Source organism: Pecten maximus, chromosome 1 (assembly GCF_902652985.1).
Source record: "Pecten maximus chromosome 1, xPecMax1.1, whole genome shotgun sequence".
NCBI lineage: Eukaryota > Metazoa > Mollusca > Bivalvia > Pectinida > Pectinidae > Pecten > Pecten maximus.
In genome coordinates, this window is record NC_047015.1 from 57,682,101 (window position 1) to 57,704,559 (window position 22,459).

A 22,459-nucleotide genomic window follows, 5' to 3' on the forward strand; every position below is an offset into this window, starting at 1 on the left:
CGTGATCTTCCGAATGGAACTGTGTATATAAATACACAGAAACCCGTGACGTTTGTGTTAAAATCATTTCGGACTTACCGGGATTGTACCATCCAAACACGGACATTGAAGGATGACTTAAGGGTCAATTAACTCAGGTAAATATTGAACACGTGCGTCAATGTTGCGGTTATAACATATAGCATTCCTAACTTACTGTCCAATTTGTACTTGTTTTCCCACTTTGTGCAGCCGTTTGTATGCTTTTAGTCTGCAAATCATTGCGTTTGTGGTTATGTAGCAACACCGGAACGTTGACGAGATAACGACTCAGAACGGCAGGGTTCCAATGCAGTTTGCAAGCTAACTATCGAGGGCCCAGCGGGGTGGGGTCAGTGCATGCCCAGGGAGTCCAGTCAGTTTACTAAATGACCGCCTTCGACATTCTGAAGATTTTACCTATCATAACCGCATGTAAACTATCTAGTAATTACATGCATTCACTTTAAAGCTTTCCCACACCTGCGGATAAGTATACCTGTCACTTGGTGTATATATTTATGTTGTGTAGATATAAATAGGTCTAGGCCTACATTCGATTTTAGCGCACGCGATCGTATCTTTCTGATGCCTAGATGTAATGCAGGTTCAAACCAGTAGTATGTATATTCAGGGACGTACGTATAATAGATCTTATTATATGTCCCTGATAATTTAGATTTACAAGAAAGAAACTTGACAATCTTTTGATTTACTTGCAAAAGTTATATGCATTATTAGTTAACATAGAATGCAAAAGTTATATGCATTATTAGTTAACATAGAATTGTTAAAATTTAATTATATATAAATGCAAATATCTGAAATTGACCTGTAATATTTTCTTTTAATTTACAACTTCAACAATTCAACAAGTTGAACAATTACAATAATTAAGGAGTTATCATGCCTCAAAGGGAACATATTTAAATAACCCTGATTTTTTAAAAAAAAGTTTTAGAATGTATATGAATACTTAATTTATAGTGTTGTTGTCTACTGATGTCATACGTTTACTCAGAATCCCGAAACCGAGCCTCTGTGGGAAAATCCATAGGATAGCCTCAAAGTCTAGATCTGTGCTATTATACCTTTTACTATGTCTTGTATATTATCCACATCACACCTTTGAAACTTCACCATTCGTTTTTGTACCAAATACAACCATAATATGAGTAAAACTTAAAGAGAGGATATCCTGTCTTTTTGTAATATAAAATTCTAACAAGTTGCAATAAGTGCTGAAAAAAGTTTTTTTAAATTTAGATGCAACGATCACCTAACCTTCATGATACAGCAACCTGATTGTATACTTAATTCATCATGTAGCGGAACTGGACCGGGTCGATCATCAGCGACCAGTTAGCTCAATCGGTAGAGCATCCGGCTTGTGTTCGGAGGTCCCGGGTTCGAACCCCGGTCTGGCCATGCATTTTTCCACTCCTATTACATTTGGTGCCTGTGACCAAACCTTGTTTCAAGTGAGGTGGATACTTGACAAGGGGATACCCGAACCTGGGTTGTGAGTTGTGGAGTCTTCGGGGTCGAAGACTTAAAAAAATAGGAGGGAAGAGTGTTGCGGAACTGGACCGGGTCGATCATCGGCGACCAGGTAGCTCAGTCGGTAGAGCATCCGGCTAGTGTTCGGAGGTCCCGGGTTCAAACCCCGGTCTGGCCGTGCATTTTTCCACTCCTATTACAATCATATGAGTAAATATCATATTTGCCACTTGACCACAGGTCTAGACCTTCCTCCCTAGTGCTCAGCATTTTGGGACAACTGGTTTGCCCGTTGTCAGTATTAAGTGACTTGGTGGAGTGTCCTGCTGGGTGTCTTCAACAGTTTGCTTCAGTGAGGTAGAACTATAAAACAGCATCAGTTCTGCCCTATCACCCATATACTTGTGTGATCGTAGACTACACCTGCTGTTGTCGGCAATATAGATATTGAGTATTACTATATAATATTGTATATTCGGTCATCTTTATATGGTATCTATGTATTTTAAGAAACGGACAAATGTTATTGTTGGTTCCATGTGCGCATGGATGGTTCTACCTCTTTGATGTTTTTGTTCCACATGTGCTATAATTTTCTGCTGTTGCTCTAAAATAAATATTACAATATTCTTGTCCTTTATATGATATTTGATGACAAAAACAAAACACAGTAAGTAATTTATTTATTTAATATAATATATGGTCACATTTGAATTGTCCATATTCTCACAATTATCAATGTTTGATTTTTCCACAGAATCGTGTTAACCATAACAAAAAGATTCAACCATGTCTAATGTCTACCAGGATACTAATATAGAACTGGAGGGTGTCTGTGAATCAACTTCACTGCAAAATGATAGCCGAATTCGACAGTCCAGTGAGACGGAGATAGAGACACCAAAACGATGTGTGGGACTGCATATATGTTGTCAGAAGATTTCAAAACCACTACTTACAAAATCCCATCCGTTACCGGAAAATCCAAGCATTTGCCAAAGACTAAAATATTCCTTTCTATGTCCCCCCCATGGGAACCTCGCCTGGTACATGCAGTTTCTAATTCTAGTGGGCATAACATGGACAGTTCTTGTATCGTTGACACATTCGGAGGCCCTCCCAGGGGGAAATTTCTTCTCGTTGTTTGTGCTGTTTTACGGAGCTATTGTTGGTGGTTACTTCATTTCCTTCTTTAAGACTGCCGCCTCTATTAGGTGAGATTTTTTTTTTTTTTTTCGCTGGGTGCAAGAATGTGGGAATGAGTGTTAATTTTAATGAATGTGCGAGTATTTGTAAGTATATATACTGTATGTAAAAATTAATCCTTTTAGTACCGTCGTCCACTATATAGTCAACATAAAAATGTGCTCTGTCTTCCCCGTTGTCAACAATATATAGTCGGCATAATTTCAAGCTCCCTCTTCCCCACTGTCGACTTAGGCTAAGCTGACGTTATTTAAACGTTGATTTGTAAAAAAACAGCATCCGACACATGCAAATATCCAAAAAAATGACATATATAAAAGGTGTTAAAGACTTTTGAAAAAAAAAATGTTTGGTTGATTTTGTGTTTATTTCGTTCAGGTTATGTTTTTTTTACTAGAGTGATAGGTGATAATTTCTCAATAGGTTGTTAATGTAAACAATATGGCGGCTTGCTACATTTTCATTTTAGATATGGCGGCTTGCTACATTTTCATTTTAGATATCAGTGTCTAGGACGTTTCATAGTCTTCAATGTGACATCTAGATCTAATTTTATTCATTATTTCTCAATAATGTCCAAATAAAACACTATAATCTTTGTGTTTCTATATGAAAAAAACAACACACCAAAAATGCACAGTAGTCTGCCATTTTGTTTAAACTTTTGGGGGCGAGCCTAATAACTACTTCTGGTATTGAATCCAGAAAGAACGCCAAAGTACGGAAAGAGTTAATTAGTGTGTGTAAACGTGTGTAACTTATATCAGTTTGTATTTGTGCATCATGTTCCAAAATTCATCAAATTTAATATATATTCATTGGATTCATAGGAAAAGACTTATCTGCATTTGACTAATCATTTTGTACCATTTGTGCTATAAAATTTGTTGAAATTAGGTGAGAGGGGTGTGTTTTTCAGTGGAGTGCAGGTGAGTAGGGGTTGAGGGAGATTTGGGGGGGGGGGGGGGGGGGGGGGGAGTGTTTGTGTTTTTCAGTTGAGTGCAGGTGGGTAGGGGTTGAGGGAGGTTTGGGGGAGGGGGATGTTTTTGAGTTGAGTAGAGGTGGTTGGGGTTGAGGGAGATTTGTGGGGAGAGGGATGGTTTTGAGTTGAGTGTAGGTGGTTGGGGTGTTGAGGGAGATTTGGGGGACTCAGTGGGATGTTTTGGAGTTGAGTGGAGTTGTGTGGGGGATTGAGGGAGATTTGGGGGAAGGGGGATGCTTTTGAGTTAAGTGTGTGTGGGTTGGGTTGAGGGAGATTTGGGGGAGGGGGATGTTTTTGAGTGGAATGGAGGTGGGTGGATGGGGGGTTTGAGGTGAGTATAGGGGTTGAGGGAGGTTTTTGGGTTGGTGGGTCAGGGTAGGATGTTGAAGGGAGGTTGGGTTGGATAGTTTGTTTATTAGGTGTTTTAAGTGACTATTTCTAATTTAATATCTTATTTGATCGGTCCCTATAGGAATGTTGATCGTTGGTGCTGCATTAAGAAACATTCCGGTGGTGAAGATTGTTGGCGAGAGCATTTCCATGCCATGGTCGTCTGCTCTCAGGTAGGCAGTTTTTTTCTGATGATTGTAATACATTGTTGAGTAAAGATTTATTCTGTCATTGGTTTGGAGAGATGTTGAATTTCAAATAAGTTTCAGAAAAAAAAAATGTGTTAGGAAATTGTGTCATTTTGGACCAGAAATGATGATATTTTATAATTTTGAAGGTTTTTGATGTGCATGCATATGGTTACCATGGTTTTCATAGGTCCAGCTGAGAAAAAGTCCGTTTTTTAATCCTTCACTACAGCATTACATTGCAATACAATCGCAAATGTTGTACAGCTATAAATATTTATACCATGATATATATACTTTGTATTGGTAATATGTAGGTTTAACTGCAGCTGGTTATGTTTACATATCTAAAACATGTGCCCTATTTCTCCAAACGGGACACTTTACTGTACGCTGCTACCTATAAGGGGTTAAAAAAAACACTCTTGAAAAATATGCTTTATCATGCTTGATTAAGCTTCATTTACAATTATTAGTGATCAAAACCACATCAAAACAATACAAAAGTCGTCTTGTCATTTTGGGATGAATGAAGGGAGATAACTCACTTATCTGTTCAATATTGAATGAATTAGTGATAATTAAATAATTATTTTATGCTAAATAACAAACCTAAAATAACTGATTGGGTATCTCACAATCCATAAAGCATTAAATTAATTTTACTTGTTCAATTTTCAAATAAAAAAAAGACACTTATAAGTGAACATTAATGTGTTTGAAAGAAAAATTAGGATTTGATCTACACTTGAATGTATACTGTGTTTACAGACAAACAGCTTTGACTGTCATCCTCATTAGAGCCGGGCTTGGCCTTGACCCTCAGGCATTACGGAAGCTCTCATTCACGGTGCTGCGACTCGCTTTTATTCCTTGCCTCGCTGAATGTTGTGCGGAGGCAGTTGCAGCCCACTTCCTGCTTGGGTTCCCATGGGAATGGGGATTTATGCTTGGGTGAGTACAAAAAATCAGTTTCTTTTTTTCTGTTGGTAACCTACAATTACACTTTATTAAGTACTTACAACCATTACAAGATGTCAGCCACAGACTACATGCATTACATGTATTAAACCCTCAAATATGTTGTGATATTAACTCGTGGATCAAGGGAGATAACTCTTGGTGCAGAAGGCTCACACTGTGTCACCTGATGTCCTTAGACTTTGGTAGACTGACACACAGTTACCATGGTAATACTTCCTATATTTGTAACCTCTGACAGGAATAGGATGACAACTGTTTCGTTCCATTGTACATGACTAAAATTCTCCTGTCATGTGAACTTTGTCCACGTGTACAGGTTCGTACTGACTGGTGTTGACTTTCTCCTGTCATGTGACCTTTTTCCACAGATTCGTACTGACTGTAGTGTTGACTTTCTCCTGTCATGTGACCTTTGTCCACAGGTTCGTACCGACTGGTGTTGACTTTCTCCTGTCATGTGACCTTTGTCCACAGATTCGTACTGACTGGTGTTAACTTTCTCCTGTCATGTGACCTTTGTCCACAGATTCGTACTGACTGTGGTGTTGACTTTCTCCTGTCATGTGACCTTTGTCCACAGGTTCGTACCGACTGGTGTTGACTTTCTCCTGTCATGTGACCTTTGTCCACAGGTTCGTACTGACTGGTGTTGACTTTCTCCTGCCATGTGACCTTTCTCCACAGGTTCGTACTGACTGATGTCCACTTTCTCCTGTCATGTGACCTTTGTCCACAGGTTCGTACTGACTGGTGTTGACTTTCTCCTGTCATGTGACCTTTGTCCACAGGTTCGTACTGACTGATGTCCACTTTCTCCTGTCATGTGACCTTTGTCCACAGGTTTGTACTGACTGTGGTGTTGACTTTCTCCTGTCATGTGACCTTTGTCCACAGGTTCGTACTTGCTGCAGTGTCCCCGGCCGTCGTTGTTCCGTCACTCCTCAGTCTATCAGACCGTGGCTTTGGCCTGGATAAGGGTATCCCTACATTAGTCATCGCCGCGGCCAGCGTTGATGATGTGTTGGCTATCACTGGCTTCGGAGTGGTCCTCGGTATAGCCTTCTCCAAAGGTAAGATAGAGAAAACAAAGTAGCAAGCTTTGTACACATGGGTTTGAGATTAATATAATCTTTCACCCCCTTGGGGGTGAGACAGGGGAATCTCAACCCGAGGGGAAGATTCTTAAATTGCCAAACACGAGGCTTGCCGGTTGTTTGGCAGCTTAATTATCTTACCTCGAGGGTTGAGATTCCCCTGTCTCACTTCCATGGGGGTGAATGATTATTTTTCTCTTACCCTGTTTACCCTCTTATGTATCTAATATTGACGTTACATCAATGCGAGGAAATGTTGACGTGATTGAATTTTCGACGTCATTGTACTGTTGCTGTTATGTCATGGTATTGTTGACGTGATGAAATACAATTGTCGAGAACGTGAAAAGAACATGTGTAGCTGTCTTTTCCCTAGGGTGAGATAAGAAAATCTCACCCCGGTAAAACTGTGGATATCCCTGTCCAGATTAAGAGAAACACATGCCATCACATAAAACCAAAATTTAACGACAAGTCCCATGATGTTTCAATTGCGTTTCAAGGTGTATGTATGTTGTGATGGCTATTTATTATAAAGGAAAGGTAGGACATTCAATAATCTAGTCAGGTTATGTACGATGGCTTTGAACTTTTGATAATAACTTTCAGCATTATCAGTTTTAAAAATCAAAAGTTCAAAACTAGCCTTGATGATTCTCTTTCACTCCCTGAAAGACTATCAGACTCCAAACACTCACAGCCTCAGTAACCTCCTCATTTTGGGAAATTGCTACCTGGTAGAAATTGGGAGTTTTGGTTCAAAGGTAAAATAAGGAGAGAAATGGCCAGGTACGTTGATGGATTTCTTGTCTATGTATAAGATATATACCAGATATAGTTTACTTGCTGGGTTTATCACCCAATGAACAGCTAGGGTCATTTTGAGGTAGGTCACCTTGTAGTAGTTGGTGACTACCTCACTGAACAACAAACAAGAGGCCCGTCACATGCCATCTAGAACAATTAGGGAAAATGATCTTGTCCAAGGTCACAACCATGACAGAACAGTCCAAACTGTTTCTCAGCTTTTTGAGAAACACAAACAGTCCGAACTGTTTCTCAGCTTTTTGAGAAACACAAACCGACACGGGTAGGGAGCGTTGAATTGTGCACCTCAGATCTTCACCTGAGGCTACATGGCCGGCGCTCCTAACAAGTGAGCTATTGTTCCCTTTCTCCCCCGATATAAAATTTCGGGAATTTTTATGGCAAATAAACACCATACATAAATCAATTTGGAATGGTGTCTTGATTTCGGAACCAGGAAAAATAAACACTGCCGATATTTCCCTCCATATCAACTAGAATGTCCTGTTTCTACAGGTAGAGCATCAAATGAATTTGGTTTGGTTTATTTGGTTTAATGTCCTATTAACAGCCAGGGTCATTTAAGGAGGTGCCTAGTTTTGGAGGTGGAGGAAAGCCGGAGTACCTGGAGAAAAACCACCGGCCTACGGTCAGTACCAGGCAACTGTCCCACGTAGGTTTCGAACTCGTAACCCAGAGAAGGAGGGCTAGTGATTAAGTGTTTGGACACCTTAACCACTCGGCCACCGCGGCCCCCAGCTAATGAAGTTTGATGTTTGTGTTACAGGTGACATAGCCCTGACTATAGTGAAGGGACCGCTGGAGGCCCTGTTAGGAGTTGTATATGGAATAATCGTTGGAGTTATAATGTGGTATCTGCCATCAAAAGATACAGTGAGTAAAACATCCAGGCGATGATGATGATGATGATGATAATGATGATGATGATTTAATCAGTAAGATAATGTAGTATATAGCATCAAGCAATATCAGAAACTAATCTCTTTTAAAATCTACTCCTTTCATACACATAAAAATGCTAAAATATCTGTAATGTTGATATGCACAACACACTCAACAGTTATTGCTGAAATATGGCAAATGAATGATACAGGCACTTTGTGCCTCTTGTGTTGTCATGTTTGTGCTTGTGTTTTTGTATTTCTGTGTGTAACTTCTATTCTGTCACAAGACATTTGGAAATATACATTTTTTATACATATTGTATAAAATAATTTACTAATTAATAATTGCTACTTAACATTAAGTGAGCAAATATTACCAATTTTTTTTTTTTTTTTTTTTTTATTTTTTTCAGAATAACCCAGCACTTTACCGGTCCCTGTTGCTGTTAGGAGCGGGAATGTTGGCCACCTTTGGTAGTTCAGTGGTACACCTGTCTGGTGCTGGTCCTCTCGGCTGTCTCACTCTCGCCTTCATAGCAGCACTTCGCTGGAGGAAAGAAGCTGAAAAGGAAGGCGACGTAAGTATCCCCGCCCAAATATTGGGCCCATCTGTTAGTTCATAATGTTTCTGGAGCATATGTTATGGATGCATATCAACTTACTGATCTAGTGATGGGACTTCTGTTGTGGTATTTTATTTGTTACCAAACAGAAAGCCATACTTTCATACACTGATTTTGTTGGTTATAGAGTATATTACGAGAAATTGTTTAAGATAACTTGCTTTTCATATGATCCCTGGCATTGTAGCCTAGCATTGCCTTGTAGTACAGAGATACGGTATTCTCAGTTTTAACATTTTCGCTAAAATCAGAAAAACAGAAAGCACAAAAGTAATATCACAACTCCACGAAACTTCATATACATCATATACTGGGCTACATGTTTAAGAAATTACCCATTCTCCTTCATCATCCTATGAAAAATGCTGTTCTCTCAGTGAATGACAATTAGCTGTAGGTAAACAACAATAATATGTAGATACAGTGGAACCTCTATAAACCGAACATGCATGGGACATGACTATTTGTTCGGTTTGGAGAAGTTGATTGAAAAATGATCTAGCTCTACTTGCATTGAGAAGATAAACGAACCACCACGCTTCAATGAAGTGTGGCATTGTTTCATAATTGTCGTGTTGATTATACACTAGGCCTACCGTCATAATGACCCCTTTGGGTATATATTGGATACCTGTACAAATCACCTACATGTATATGTAGGTCCTGAGACAATTAGGCTTCACACAATACCCTGTCACAGGTGTTGTTTCATGGTTGACTGGCCTGACCTTGTGTCATAATTGCTCAGGTAAGGCCAGTTTTCAGAAGTCTTTTTTGGTATATTTTAACAGGAACCGGACACAAAATTGGTCCGGTGTTCGGAATTCAGAGGGATCGGTTTTTGGAAGTTTTTTAATACAATAATAAAGAAGGACCAATTCTGTACAATGACAATTCGTTCGGTATTCAGAGGTTTTTAGGTTTTTAGGTTTGGTTTTCGAAAATTGCACTGTAACTGCAATAAGCTGTAGGAAAATGACAATAAACTAGGTAAACAACATGTTAACATGTGATTGATGCATTTCAGTGTATAACTCGGTGATTATATTACAGAATGGAATCAACGACATGGTCGGCCTTCTGTGGATGATTTTCCAGCCTTTGTTGTTTGGTCTGATTGGTGCCGCTGTCGACGTTAACGCCATAGATGGCAGCACTGTAGGTAGGTAACAGGTCACTTCGTCAATATTAGCTAGGACTTCAAGGTGAAACTGGGGGAGGAAGAATAATAGTTCTGTCTGTCCGTCTGTGTATCCTTCCTGTCCGCCCGTCCGTTTGCCCATTCGTCTGTCTGTCCGCCCGTTTGTTTACCCGTCTGCCCATCTGTCCACTCAGTTTTTCGCACTCTTCTCAGCCATGCTTCAATTAATTAAGGTATATTGGTGAAAGTTGGTATGTAACTTAAGTATAAATAGCTATAGATCAAGTTCAAGTTTCAGGGTTTTTAGGTCAAGGTCACTGTTACTATTTTTATCAGGGGCCGGTAGGGAACAGCTTTAGCAATACCCAGCATGCTTGTTACATTAAAGTCAGTCATAACGCAATCATAGCCTTTATATCTTAAAACTTAACGCCAATGGACACCATCTTTATAAATAGCCCGAGTGACAAGGAGAGGATGTGTATTGCCTCAACAACAGTCAGTCTGTCTGATTGGCAGATTTAGCTGATGTGACATTGGACAATGTACTCGGCAGTACCTGTACTTGGGATGTTTTGGCGTCGCTAAAAATTTGCGTTTTTTGCTCAAAATAGGGTGATTAAATATTGGTGTTTCAAATTTTGGCGTTTACAATCATGTGTGCTAAATTTTGGCACTTACCTGTAGTTATGTTATTGATATGTTTGTTCATTATGCTACGAAAGTCTACATATTTTTGTATTTTGTCTCATCTGGTTGCACAGGAAAACAGTCTTGGCTTTGTAAGTTACACAAGTTAATCGATCGATCGAGACGTGACTTGTCCTTGAACACAGCTAATACAACAATCAATATGAAAACGTGAATAAAATTTATGACACATTTAGATGAAAACATACCTTTATTGATGTGTTTTTATAAAAAAACAATATTCCAACACACATCAACACAGGTCGCGAAAGCTAGTAATGGGTATATAGTCAATGAACGGAAACACGGTTCCTATAATCTGGATATTGTTCTGACAATTTTGTTCATGAGATATTGGTGTGTTTAATTTTGGCGCATTCACCCCAGGCGCCAAATAAACCAAAATATAACCACATCCAAAATATCCCAAAGTACGGTAATCATAGTTATGAAAGACACAATCCCGACTGGATAACTGTCTACAGTTTACTTCTTTCTACTCCGAGACATTTGAAATTAATTCCTGTGTGATTGAGTTTTAATTGACTTTGTTTCAGGTCTAGCCATGGGAACCTTGGCCATTGGTTTATTCATCAGGTTGTGTGCCTCATTTGGAGCCGTTTTGTTCTCCGGGCTCAGCACCAAGGAAATGCTCTTCATTCCTATAGCCTGGCTTCCTAAGGCCACAGTACAGGTAAACAATGATACAAGGTCGTAATACAGGTAAACAATGATACAAGGTCGTAATACAGGTAAACAATGGTACAAGGTCATAATACAGGTAAACAATGTTACAAGGGCACAATACAGGTAAACAATATAACAAGGTCATAATATAGGTAAACAATGTTACAGGTAAACAATGATACAAGGTCATAATACAGGTAAACAATGTTACAGGTAAACAATGATACAAGGTCATAAAACCAGGTAAACAATGTTACAAGGTCATAATACAGGTAAACAATGATACAAGGTCATAATACAGGTAAACAATGTAACAAGGTCGTAATACAGGTAAACAATGATACAAGGTCATAATACAGGTAAACAATGTTACAAGGTCATAATAGAGGTAAACAGTGTTTCAAGGTCATAATACAGGTAAACAATGATACAAGGTCATAATACAGGTAAACACTGATACAAGGTCATAATACAGGTAAGCAATGTTACAAGGTCATAATATAGGTAAACAATAATACAAGGTCATAATATAGGTAAACAATGTAACAAGGTCACAGTACAGGTAAACAATGTAACAAGGTCATAATACAGGTAAACAATGGTACAAGGTCATAATATAGGTAAACAATGTTACAAGGTCATAATACAGGTAAACAGTGGTACAAGGTCATAATACAGGTAAACAATGATACAAGGTCATAATACAGGTAAACAATGGTACAAGGTCATAATACAGGTAAACAATGGTACAAGGTCATAATACAGGTAAACAATGATACAAGGTCGTATTATAGGTAAACAATGATACAAGGTCATAATACAGGTAAACAATGATACAAGGTTATAATACAGGTAAACAATGATACAAGGTCATAATACAGGTAAACAATGATACAAGGTCATAATACAGGTAAACAATGATACAAGGTCATAATACAGGTAAACAATGATACAAGGTCGTATTATAGGTAAACAATGTAACAAGGTCACAGTACAGGTAAACAATGGTACAAGGTCGTATTATAGGTAAACAATGATACAAGGTCATGATACAGGTAAACAATGATACAAGGTCATGATACAGGTAAACAATGTTACAAGGTCATAATATAGGTAAACAATGTAACAAGGTCATAATACAGGTAAACAATGACTGTTAATAATGTTCAGGGCTCAAAGTGGATAATTTTACCAGGTGGCCTATTTGTCTACTGAGTCATAAAATCTAGGTGCCAATTGGAAAAGTAAGTTGCCTGGCCTAGCAGTCTCAAATTAAAAAACTTTCAATTCTTTAGATCAGTATAACATCTCTCTGTAACTTTTACAATGTTGATTGTCATTTTAGCATTGACTGCAACCTTTGGTTTTTATCATGGCTTTTAGTGGCCATGCAGGAGCCTTATAAGTCAATGACTGGTGGCCAATGGTTAACTTAAGGCACCATGGCCACTAAAATAGGTGCCACATTGAACCCTGATGTTATGAGGATACTTTGTTTAAGTAGGTCAATCTCTACTCAAAGTGTTAGAAGTTACGTTTGTGTGGGTGTGGTACGAAAGTACCAATAGTAATCGCTGTTTGTTGTTTCCGAGAAACACAAACCGACAAGGGTATCATAGGGAGTGTCCAATCACGCACCTCGGATCCTCATTTTAGGTTACGTGGCTCTAACAGACTCAGCTATTATGGCCTCAAGTAATCACTGATGTTGATCATTTGTCGGATGGGCTGAAAGGCTCAAGGTAATCAAACACTAAACATAGACTTCATAGCAGTCAAAGTCAAAGTTATCTCCCTTTACCTATTATACAGTTCCGGGAATGTGTATCGTAAATTTGTGTATATTGTGTGTACCAAGTTTGAAAAACAGTTAAATACGCCTAGTCTAATATTCTATCAAACTTGTGTTTAAAAAGTCAATATAATTTGTTGAAATGGAAAAATAAATCTGCCAAGATAATTTGTCTGATTCCACGTTTCCTTGGTTACAGGCGGCCATCGGTGGAATCGCATTAGATGAGGCAACAAAGCGAGGAGATGCCAATTTGATGGCATTGGGTACATCAGTATTGACCATTGCTGTGCTGTCAATCGTTGTCACAGCGCCCATAGGGGCGGCCCTTATTGCCATATTTGGGCCTTTGTGGTTGGAGAAACGAAAGGAAGATGAGGATTGTAATGACAATGAAGTTGATGATGCATCCTGATTATGACGTGTTGCTGATGACAACGATAATGAGCGATGTTGGCGATGATACCAAAGTCTGTTGTCAACTAAAATGGCGATGAGAAGTTTGGGAACGCAGTGAATCAGTGTAAAATCCGGAAATAGTTGATTAAGTGCCTCTCACTTCCACACGCAGAAGAATTCATTTCTCAACTAATTTTGTTCATGAAAAGTGAAGACTTTGTGGATATATAGGGCCATTGAGAATTTGTGGCATTTGCCGACAAAACTGTGAATGCAGTGATGTGGTAAATTCAAGAATAGCTTTTCTTCACAAACTTAAACTACGATGAAATATTAAATCTAGTCATTATCCAAATGAATACATTGCCGACACTCAGGGTAAACTGATAGGATTTGTATTAACAATTTAGTATAGAATGTATATTGATTCATTTTATAGGGGTATTTGAATATTTTATGGGGTTAGATAAGTGTATACATGTATATATATTTTGAAGGCCAGATGAATATTTTAAGGGGAAGATTGAATATCCTTATGGGAAGCATGCATTTTATGTTTAAGGGGTAGATAAGTATTTTATGGGGAGAAGATGGATATTTTATATTTTTCTTATTATAAGATGATTATTTGTGATTAAATGTGAATATACATAATTATATACTTCACTGAAAGACATCAAACATAACTACAAATAAAGTAAAACAAAGGACTTTGTTGTCTTGTTGTGATTTGATGTAACATCCCTTATATCATGATCTAGGTAGACAGTATTAGACAAAACCAGCTCAGCTGAAGGTTAACATATATTGTAACAGGTGACAAGGACATGCGGCTCACACAGGGTTAGCTCGGACCTTGAGAAAGCCTTGAATTTCACTGTGGGCCTTGAAAAGCCTTGAATTTCATTGTGAGCCTTAAAAAGCCTTGAAGATTTGTCTACAGCCTTGAAAAATCCTTGAATATTAAGGTTTCATTAGGATAAGTGAAACCCTGGCCACTAATCATTTGGATTCAACTTTGTCTATGACACCTTCCCTAAAAACGTTACTGTTTTAATAAATGTTTATAAGAATAATCACCATATCGAGTTGTATTTTGATCAAGTGGATAGTTATAAGTTGCTTTTTTGTTCTCTTGTTCCCTCTCAAGATGACTTGGATGACGGGTAGATTGGTCTTGAATTTGTTTTGTTATAATCTGTAAGAACCCTGTCACAGTACTTCACTTCAGCTGTATAGCGGAAGATACAGGTGCCCTTTAGCAATTACAGTCCGACAGTTCGTCATTCTGCAAATTTAGTTCTTGGCTCATAACTTTAGAACTTGTTGAGTAAAGATGTTCAGTTCACAAAATACATACCAAGGTAATTAAAGATATAGGTCAAAGGTCAATATCATTTTAAGGTCTAATGTCAAATTTTGTACACCCCTTCACAGGAAATCTAAATCTCTTCATTGAAGATTCTGTTATGAAATTATAAAGCAAATTTGTCCAGAATTAAACAAGTCAAGTTACCAAAACAGTCAAGGTCACAAGGTCAAAGGTCAATGTCAAATTTTGTATCATTATGAAGAAAAGCTGGTAAAAAGAATCCAAGAGGTCAAAGATGCCCACAGCCAAGGTCAAACATTTTTTATCCTTTTTCCTCTAACGGGAATTTTTGTTCACTTTTTTCACGTGATGGGGCCGGTCATGTCCATAATCTCCAGTGTCTATATCACCCTCAGGTGAGACTTGTCATATCCTTCCTGTATGTCCACAGGGCCGGACAGGTCCCAGGGATGGGCATGAGTGCAGTTAAGTAGAACTTCTCGGTCTTGTGTAGAACTTCATATGAGGACCTCTTCTCCCAATCAGTATTTTATATACTTGTACATGCTACAGTGCCTGTATGTGGCAGTGTCTGTATGTGACAGTGTCTGTATGTGACAGTGTCTGTATGTGACGGTGCCTGTATGTGACGGTGCCTGTATGTGACGGCGCCTGTATGTGACGGCGCCTGTATGTGACGGCGCCTGTATGTGACGGTGCCTGTATGTGACGGTGCCTGTATGTGACGGTGTCTGTATGTGACAGTGTCTGTATGTGACAGTACCTGTATGTGACAGTGTCTGTATGTGACAGTGTCTGTATGTGACAGTGTCTGTATGTGACAGTGTATGTGACAGTGTCTGTATGTGACAGTACCTGTATGTGACAGTACCTGTATGTGATAGTACCTGTATGTGACGGTGTCTGTATGTGACAGTACCTGTATGTGACAGTACCTGTATGTGACAGTACCTGTATGTGACAGTGTCTGTATGTGACAGTGTCTGTATGTGACGGTACCTGTATGTGACAGTACCTGTATGTGACAGTGTCTGTATGTGACAGTGTCTGTATGTGACAGTACCTGTATGTGACAGTGACAGTGTCTGTATGTGACAGTACCTGTATGTGACAGTGTCTGTATGTGACAGTACCTGTATGTGACAGTACCTGTATGTGACAGTACCTGTATGTGACAGTGTCTGTATGTGACAGTACCTGTATGTGACAGTGTCTGTATGTGACAGTGTCTGTATGTGACAATGTCTGTATGTGACAGTGTCTGTATGTGACAGTGTCTGTATGTGACGTGTCTGTATGTGAGTGTCTGTATGTGACAGTGTCTGTATGTGACAGTGTCTGTATGTGACAGTGTCTGTATGTGACGGTACCTGTATGTGACAGTGTCTGTATGTGACAGTACCTGTATGTGACAGTACCTGTATGTGACAGTACCTGTATGTGACAGTGCCTGTATGTGACAGTGTCTGTATGTGACAGTACCTGTATGTGACAGTACCTGTATGTGACAGTGCCTGTATGTGACAGTGTCTGTATGTGACAGTACCTGTATGTGACAGTGCCTGTATGTGACAGTGTCTGTATGTGACAGTACCTGTATGTGACAGTGCCTGTATGTGACAGTGTCTGTATGTGACAGTGCCTGTATGTGACGGTGTCTGTATGTGACAGTACCTGTATGTGACAGTACCTGTATGTGACAGTGTCTGTATGTGACAGTGTCTGTATGTGACAGTACCTGTATGTGACAGTACCTGTATGTGACAGTACCTGTATGTGACAGTGTCTGTATGTGACAGTACCTGTATGTGACAGTGTCTGTATGTGACAGTACCTGTATGTGATAGTGTCTGTATGTGGCAGTACCTGTATGTAACAGTGTCTGTATGTGAGTGTCTGTATGTCTGTATGTGACAGTACCTGTATGTGACAGTGCCTGTATGTGACAGTACCTGTATGTGACAGTACCTGTATGTGACAGTACCTGTATGTGGCAGTGTCTGTATGTGACAGTACCTGTATGTGACAGTGCCTGTATGTGGCAGTGTCTGTATGTCTGTATGTGACAGTATACAGTTATCAAATGGGTACGAGGGCGATAGTAATTTTGTCAGCCCCGAAGCAACAACTGTTGCACGAGGGCTTTAGCCCGAGGGCAACCGTTGTTGATGAGGGGCTGACATAATTACTATTGCCCGAATTACCCCATTTGATAACTGTTTTATTATACCTTTACGTTTTTTCTTGGCATCAAACTCACCATGAGCCTTTCGGATATCTACGTAAAATTTTCTAAGATATAGGTTGAAATCCGTTGTCGGTATCTCGTATAATGCTTTTATAGTGTGTTTGCTATCTCTGTCCGTTAATAATGACTCGATCTCTACGTCTGTGGCGTTTTGAAAACGCGTGTGTTGATCCATGTTTGACAGTTTCGTGAGAGAAAACAAAATGTTAAGCTACCGTCTGCAACAACAAACAATCTGTGTCAATTAAGCGCTTGCATGTCGTAGTGTCTTTCAAACGTTCTGACGACGTTACAGCAGGGGTGTGAGAGTTTGCCGTGTGACAGTTTTTTCGAACTGTCACACGGTGTGATAGTCCTAGAAACACATGCGCAACCCCTCGAGGCTGATAGTCAAATTATCACATTACTTTTATATAGAGAAAAAAACGAAAAGGTACAATAATGCCTGTATGTGACAGTGCCTGTATGTGACAGTGCCTGTATGTGACAGTACCTGTATGTGGCAGTGTCTGTATGTGACAGTGTCTGTATGTGACGGTGTCTGTATGTGACGGTGTCTGTATGTGACAGTGTCTGTATGTGACAGTGTCTGTATGTGACAGTGTCTGTATGTGACAGTGCCTGTATGTGACAGTGTCTGTATGTGACAGTGCCTGTATGTGACAGTGTCTGTATGTGACAGTACCTGTATGTGACAGTGTCTGTATGTGACAGTGTCTGTATGTGACAGTGCCTGTATGTGACAGTGTCTGTATGTGACAGTGCCTGTATGTGACAGTGCCTGTATGTGACAGTGCCTGTATGTGACAGTGCCTGTATGTGACAGTGTCTGTATGTGACAGTACCTGTATGTGACAGTGTCTGTATGTGACAGTACCTGTATGTGACAGTGTCTGTATGTGACAGTGCCTGTATGTGACAGTGCCTGTATGTGACGGTGCCTGTATGTGACAGTGCCTGTATGTGACAGTGACAGTGTCTGTATGTGACAGTGCCTGTATGTGACAGTACCTGTATGTGACAGTGTCTGTATGTGACGGTGTCTGTATGTGACAGTGCCTGTATGTGACAGTGTCTGTATGTCTGTATGTGACAGTACCTGTATGTGACAGTACCTGTATGTGACAGTACCTGTATGTGACGGTGCCTGTATGTGACAGTACCTGTATGTGGCAGTGCCTGTATGTGACAGTGTCTGTATGTGACAGTACCTGTATGTGACAGTACCTGTATGTGACAGTGTCTGTATGTGACGGTGTCTGTTTGTGACGGTGCCTGTATGTGACAGTGTCTGTATGTGACAGTGTCTGTATGTGACAGTGTCTGTATGTGACAGTACCTGTATGTGACAGTGTATGTGACAGTGTATGTGACAGTGTCTGTATGTGACAGTACCTGTATGTGACAGTACCTGTATGTGACAGTGTCTGTATGTGACAGTATCTGTATGTGACAGTACCTGTTTGTGGCAGTACCTGTATGTGGCAGTGTCTGTATGTGACAGTACCTGTATGTGACAGTACCTGTATGTGACAGTGTCTGTATGTGACGGTGTCTGTATGTGACGGTGCCTGTATGTGACAGTGCCTGTATGTGACAGTACCTGTATGTGATAGTGTCTGTATGTGGCAGTACCTGTATGTAACAGTGTCTGTATGTGAGTGTCTGTATGTCTGTATGTGACAGTACCTGTATGTGACAGTGCCTGTATGTGACAGTACCTGTATGTGACAGTACCTGTATGTGACAGTACCTGTATGTGACAGTACCTGTATGTGGCAGTGTCTGTATGTGACAGTACCTGTATGTGACAGTGCCTGTATGTGGCAGTGTCTGTATGTCTGTATGTGACAGTATACAGTTATCAAATGGGTACGAGGGCGATAGTAATTTTGTCAGCCCCGAAGCAACAACTGTTGCACGAGGGCTTTAGCCCGAGGGCAACCGTTGTTGATGAGGGGCTGACATAATTACTATTGCCCGAATTACCCCATTTGATAACTGTTTTATTATACCTTTACGTTTTTTCTTGGCATCAAACTCACCATGAGCCTTTCGGATATCTACGTAAAATTTTCTAAGATATAGGTTGAAATCCGTTGTCGGTATCTCGTATAATGCTTTTGTAGTGTGTTTGCTATCTCTGTCCGTTAATAATGACTCGATCTCTACGTCTGTGGCGTTTTGAAAACGCGTGTGTTGATCCATGTTTGACAGTTTCGTGAGAGAAAACAAAATGTTAAGCTACCGTCTGCAACAACAAACAATCTGTGTCAATTAAGCGCTTGCATGTCGTAGTGTCTTTCAAACGTTCTGACGACGTTACAGCAGGGGTGTGAGAGTTTGCCGTGTGACAGTTTTTTCGAACTGTCACACGGTGTGATAGTCCTAGAAACACATGCGCAACCCCTCGAGGCTGATAGTCAAATTATCACATTACTTTTATATAGAGAAAAAAACGAAAAGGTACAATAATGCCTGTATGTGACAGTGCCTGTATGTGACAGTGCCTGTATGTGACAGTACCTGTATGTGGCAGTGTCTGTATGTGACAGTGTCTGTATGTGACGGTGTCTGTATGTGACGGTGTCTGTATGTGACAGTGTCTGTATGTGACAGTGTCTGTATGTGACAGTGTCTGTATGTGAGTGTCTGTATGTGACAGTGCCTGTATGTGACAGTGTCTGTATGTGACAGTGCCTGTATGTGACAGTGTCTGTATGTGACAGTACCTGTATGTGACAGTGTCTGTATGTGACAGTGTCTGTATGTGACAGTGCCTGTATGTGACAGTGTCTGTATGTGACAGTGCCTGTATGTGACAGTGCCTGTATGTGACAGTGTCTGTATGTGACAGTGCCTGTATGTGACAGTGTCTGTATGTGACAGTACCTGTATGTGACAGTGTCTGTATGTGACAGTACCTGTATGTGACAGTGTCTGTATGTGACAGTGCCTGTATGTGACAGTGCCTGTATGTGACGGTGCCTGTATGTGACAGTGCCTGTATGTGACAGTGACAGTGTCTGTATGTGACAGTGCCTGTATGTGACAGTACCTGTATGTGACAGTGTCTGTATGTGACGGTGTCTGTATGTGACAGTGCCTGTATGTGACAGTGTCTGTATGTCTGTATGTGACAGTACCTGTATGTGACAGTACCTGTATGTGACAGTACCTGTATGTGACGGTACCTGTATGTGACGGTGCCTGTATGTGACAGTACCTGTATGTGGCAGTGCCTGTATGTGACAGTGTCTGTATGTGACAGTGACTGTATGTGACAGTGTCTGTATGTGACAGTGTCTGTATGTGACGGTGTCTGTATGTGACGGTGCCTGTATGTGACGGTGTCTGTATGTGACAGTGTCTGTATGTGACAGTGTCTGTATGTGACAGTGTCTGTATGTGACAGTGTCTGTATGTGACAGTACCTGTATGTGACAGTGTATGTGACAGTGTATGTGACAGTGTCTGTATGTGACAGTACCTGTATGTGACAGTACCTGTATGTGACAGTGTCTGTATGTGACGGTGTCTGTATGTGACGGTGCCTGTATGTGACAGTGTCTGTATGTGACAGTGTCTGTATGTGACAGTACCTGTATGTGGCAGTACCTGTATGTGGCAGTGTCTGTATGTGACAGTACCTGTATGTGACAGTACCTGTATGTGACAGTGTCTGTATGTGACGGTGTCTGTATGTGACGGTGTCTGTATGTGACGGTGTCTGTATGTGACAGTGTCTGTATGTGACAGTATCTGTATGTGACAGTGTATGTGACAGTGTCTGTATGTGACAGTACCTGTATGTGACAGTGTATGTGACAGTACCTGTATGTGACAGTGTCTGTATGTGACAATGTATGTGACAGTACCTGTATGTGGCAGTGCCTGTATGTGACAGTACCTGTATGTGGCAGTGTCTGTATGTGACAGTACCTGTATGTGGCAGTGCCTGTATGTGACAGTACCTGTATGTGGCAGTGTCTGTATGTGACAGTACCTGTATGTGGCAGTGTCTGTATGTGACAGTGTCTGTATGTGACAGTACCTGTATGTGGCAGTGTCTGTATGTGACAGTACCTGTATGTGGCAGTGCCTGTATGTGACAGTACCTGTATGTGACAGTACCTGTATGTGGCAGTGTCTGTATGTGACAGTACCTGTATGTGACAGTACCTGTATGTGACGGTGTCTGTATGTGACAGTGTCTGTATGTGACAGTACCTGTATGTGACGGTGTCTGTATGTGACAGTGTCTGTATGTGACAGTACCTTTTATGTGACAGTACCTGTATGTGACAGTGTCTGTATGTGACAGTACCTGTATGTGGCAGTGTCTGTATGTGACAGTGTCTGTATGTGACAGTGTCTGTATGTGACAGTACCTGTATGTGGCAGTGTCTGTATGTGACAGTACCTGTATGTGACAGTGTCTGTATGTGACAGTGTCTGTATGTGACAGTACCTGTATGTGACAGTGTCTGTATGTGACAGTACCTGTATGGGACAGTGTCTGTATGTGACAGTACCTGTATGTGACAGTACCTGTATGTGACAGTGCCTGTATGTGACAGTGTCTGTATGTGACAGTGTCTGTATGTGACAGTGTCTGTATGTGACAGTGTCTGTATGTGACAGTGTATATGACAGTGTATGTGACAGTACCTGTATGTGACAGTGTCTGTATGTGACAGTGTATGTGACAGTGTCTGTATGTGACAGTACCTGTATGTGGCAGTGACAGTGTCTGTATGTGGCAGTGTCTGTATGTGACAGTGTCTGTATGTGACAGTGTCTGTATGTGACAGTGTCTGTATGTGACAGTGTCTGTATGTGACAGTGTATGTGACAGTACCTGTATGTGACAGTGTATGTGACAGTGCCTGTATGTGACAGTACCTGTATGTGACGGTGTCTGTATGTGACAGTACCTGTATGTGACAGTGTCTGTATTTGACAGTACCTGTATGTGACAGTGTATGTGACAGTGCCTGTATGTGACAGTACCTGTATGTGACGGTGTCTGTATGTGACAGTACCTGTATGTGACAGTGTCTGTATTTGACAGTACCTGTATGTGACAGTGTCTGTATGTGACAGTGCATGTATGTGACAGTGCCTGTATGTGACAGTGCCTGTACGTATCCCATGAAGAGCTAACACGGAACTGTCTGGAAGCCTTCACCTGTTTTGTCCTCATACTTGACATACAGGTCATACAGAGCATGCTCTGGTAGATATACATCACAAAACTCGCCCAAATCTTGACCTACCCACAGAAATTAACCTGCGTGCTACAAAATCCCTACATGCACCAAGCAGATGAAGGCTGCCAGAACAATTCAAAAGATATAAATAGAACTTGATCATGCGGAACATGTTTATACAGTCTCATCACATCAGTAGTTTGCGAGAAATTGCACCGACAAAAACTGTTTATAAGACTGACAAATGGAAGACGATTTG

The 22,459-nt window shown here is 40.4% G+C and overlaps 1 protein-coding gene and 2 non-coding genes across 3 annotated transcripts; all 3 read left to right on the forward strand.

Annotated features, from left to right (window-relative positions):
- The first annotated feature begins 50 nt into the window (after positions 1–50).
- On the forward strand, positions 51–14,117 carry LOC117339164 (sodium/hydrogen exchanger 9B2-like). Its single transcript, XM_033900603.1, is given in 11 exon segments — positions 51–137; positions 2,276–2,715; positions 2,717–2,732; positions 4,179–4,269; positions 5,056–5,238; positions 6,163–6,338; positions 7,957–8,063; positions 8,488–8,652; positions 9,751–9,859; positions 11,086–11,222; positions 13,207–14,117. Coding segments are annotated over 10 exon segments (1,608 nt in total). The 5' UTR covers positions 51–137; positions 2,276–2,307; the 3' UTR covers positions 13,423–14,117.
- Positions 1,375–1,446, forward strand: Trnat-ugu. Its single transcript has one exon. It is a non-coding gene; the product is annotated as a tRNA-Thr (tRNA).
- Positions 1,625–1,696, forward strand: Trnat-agu. Its single transcript has one exon. It is a non-coding gene; the product is annotated as a tRNA-Thr (tRNA).
- Positions 14,118–22,459: the final 8,342 nt, after the last annotated feature.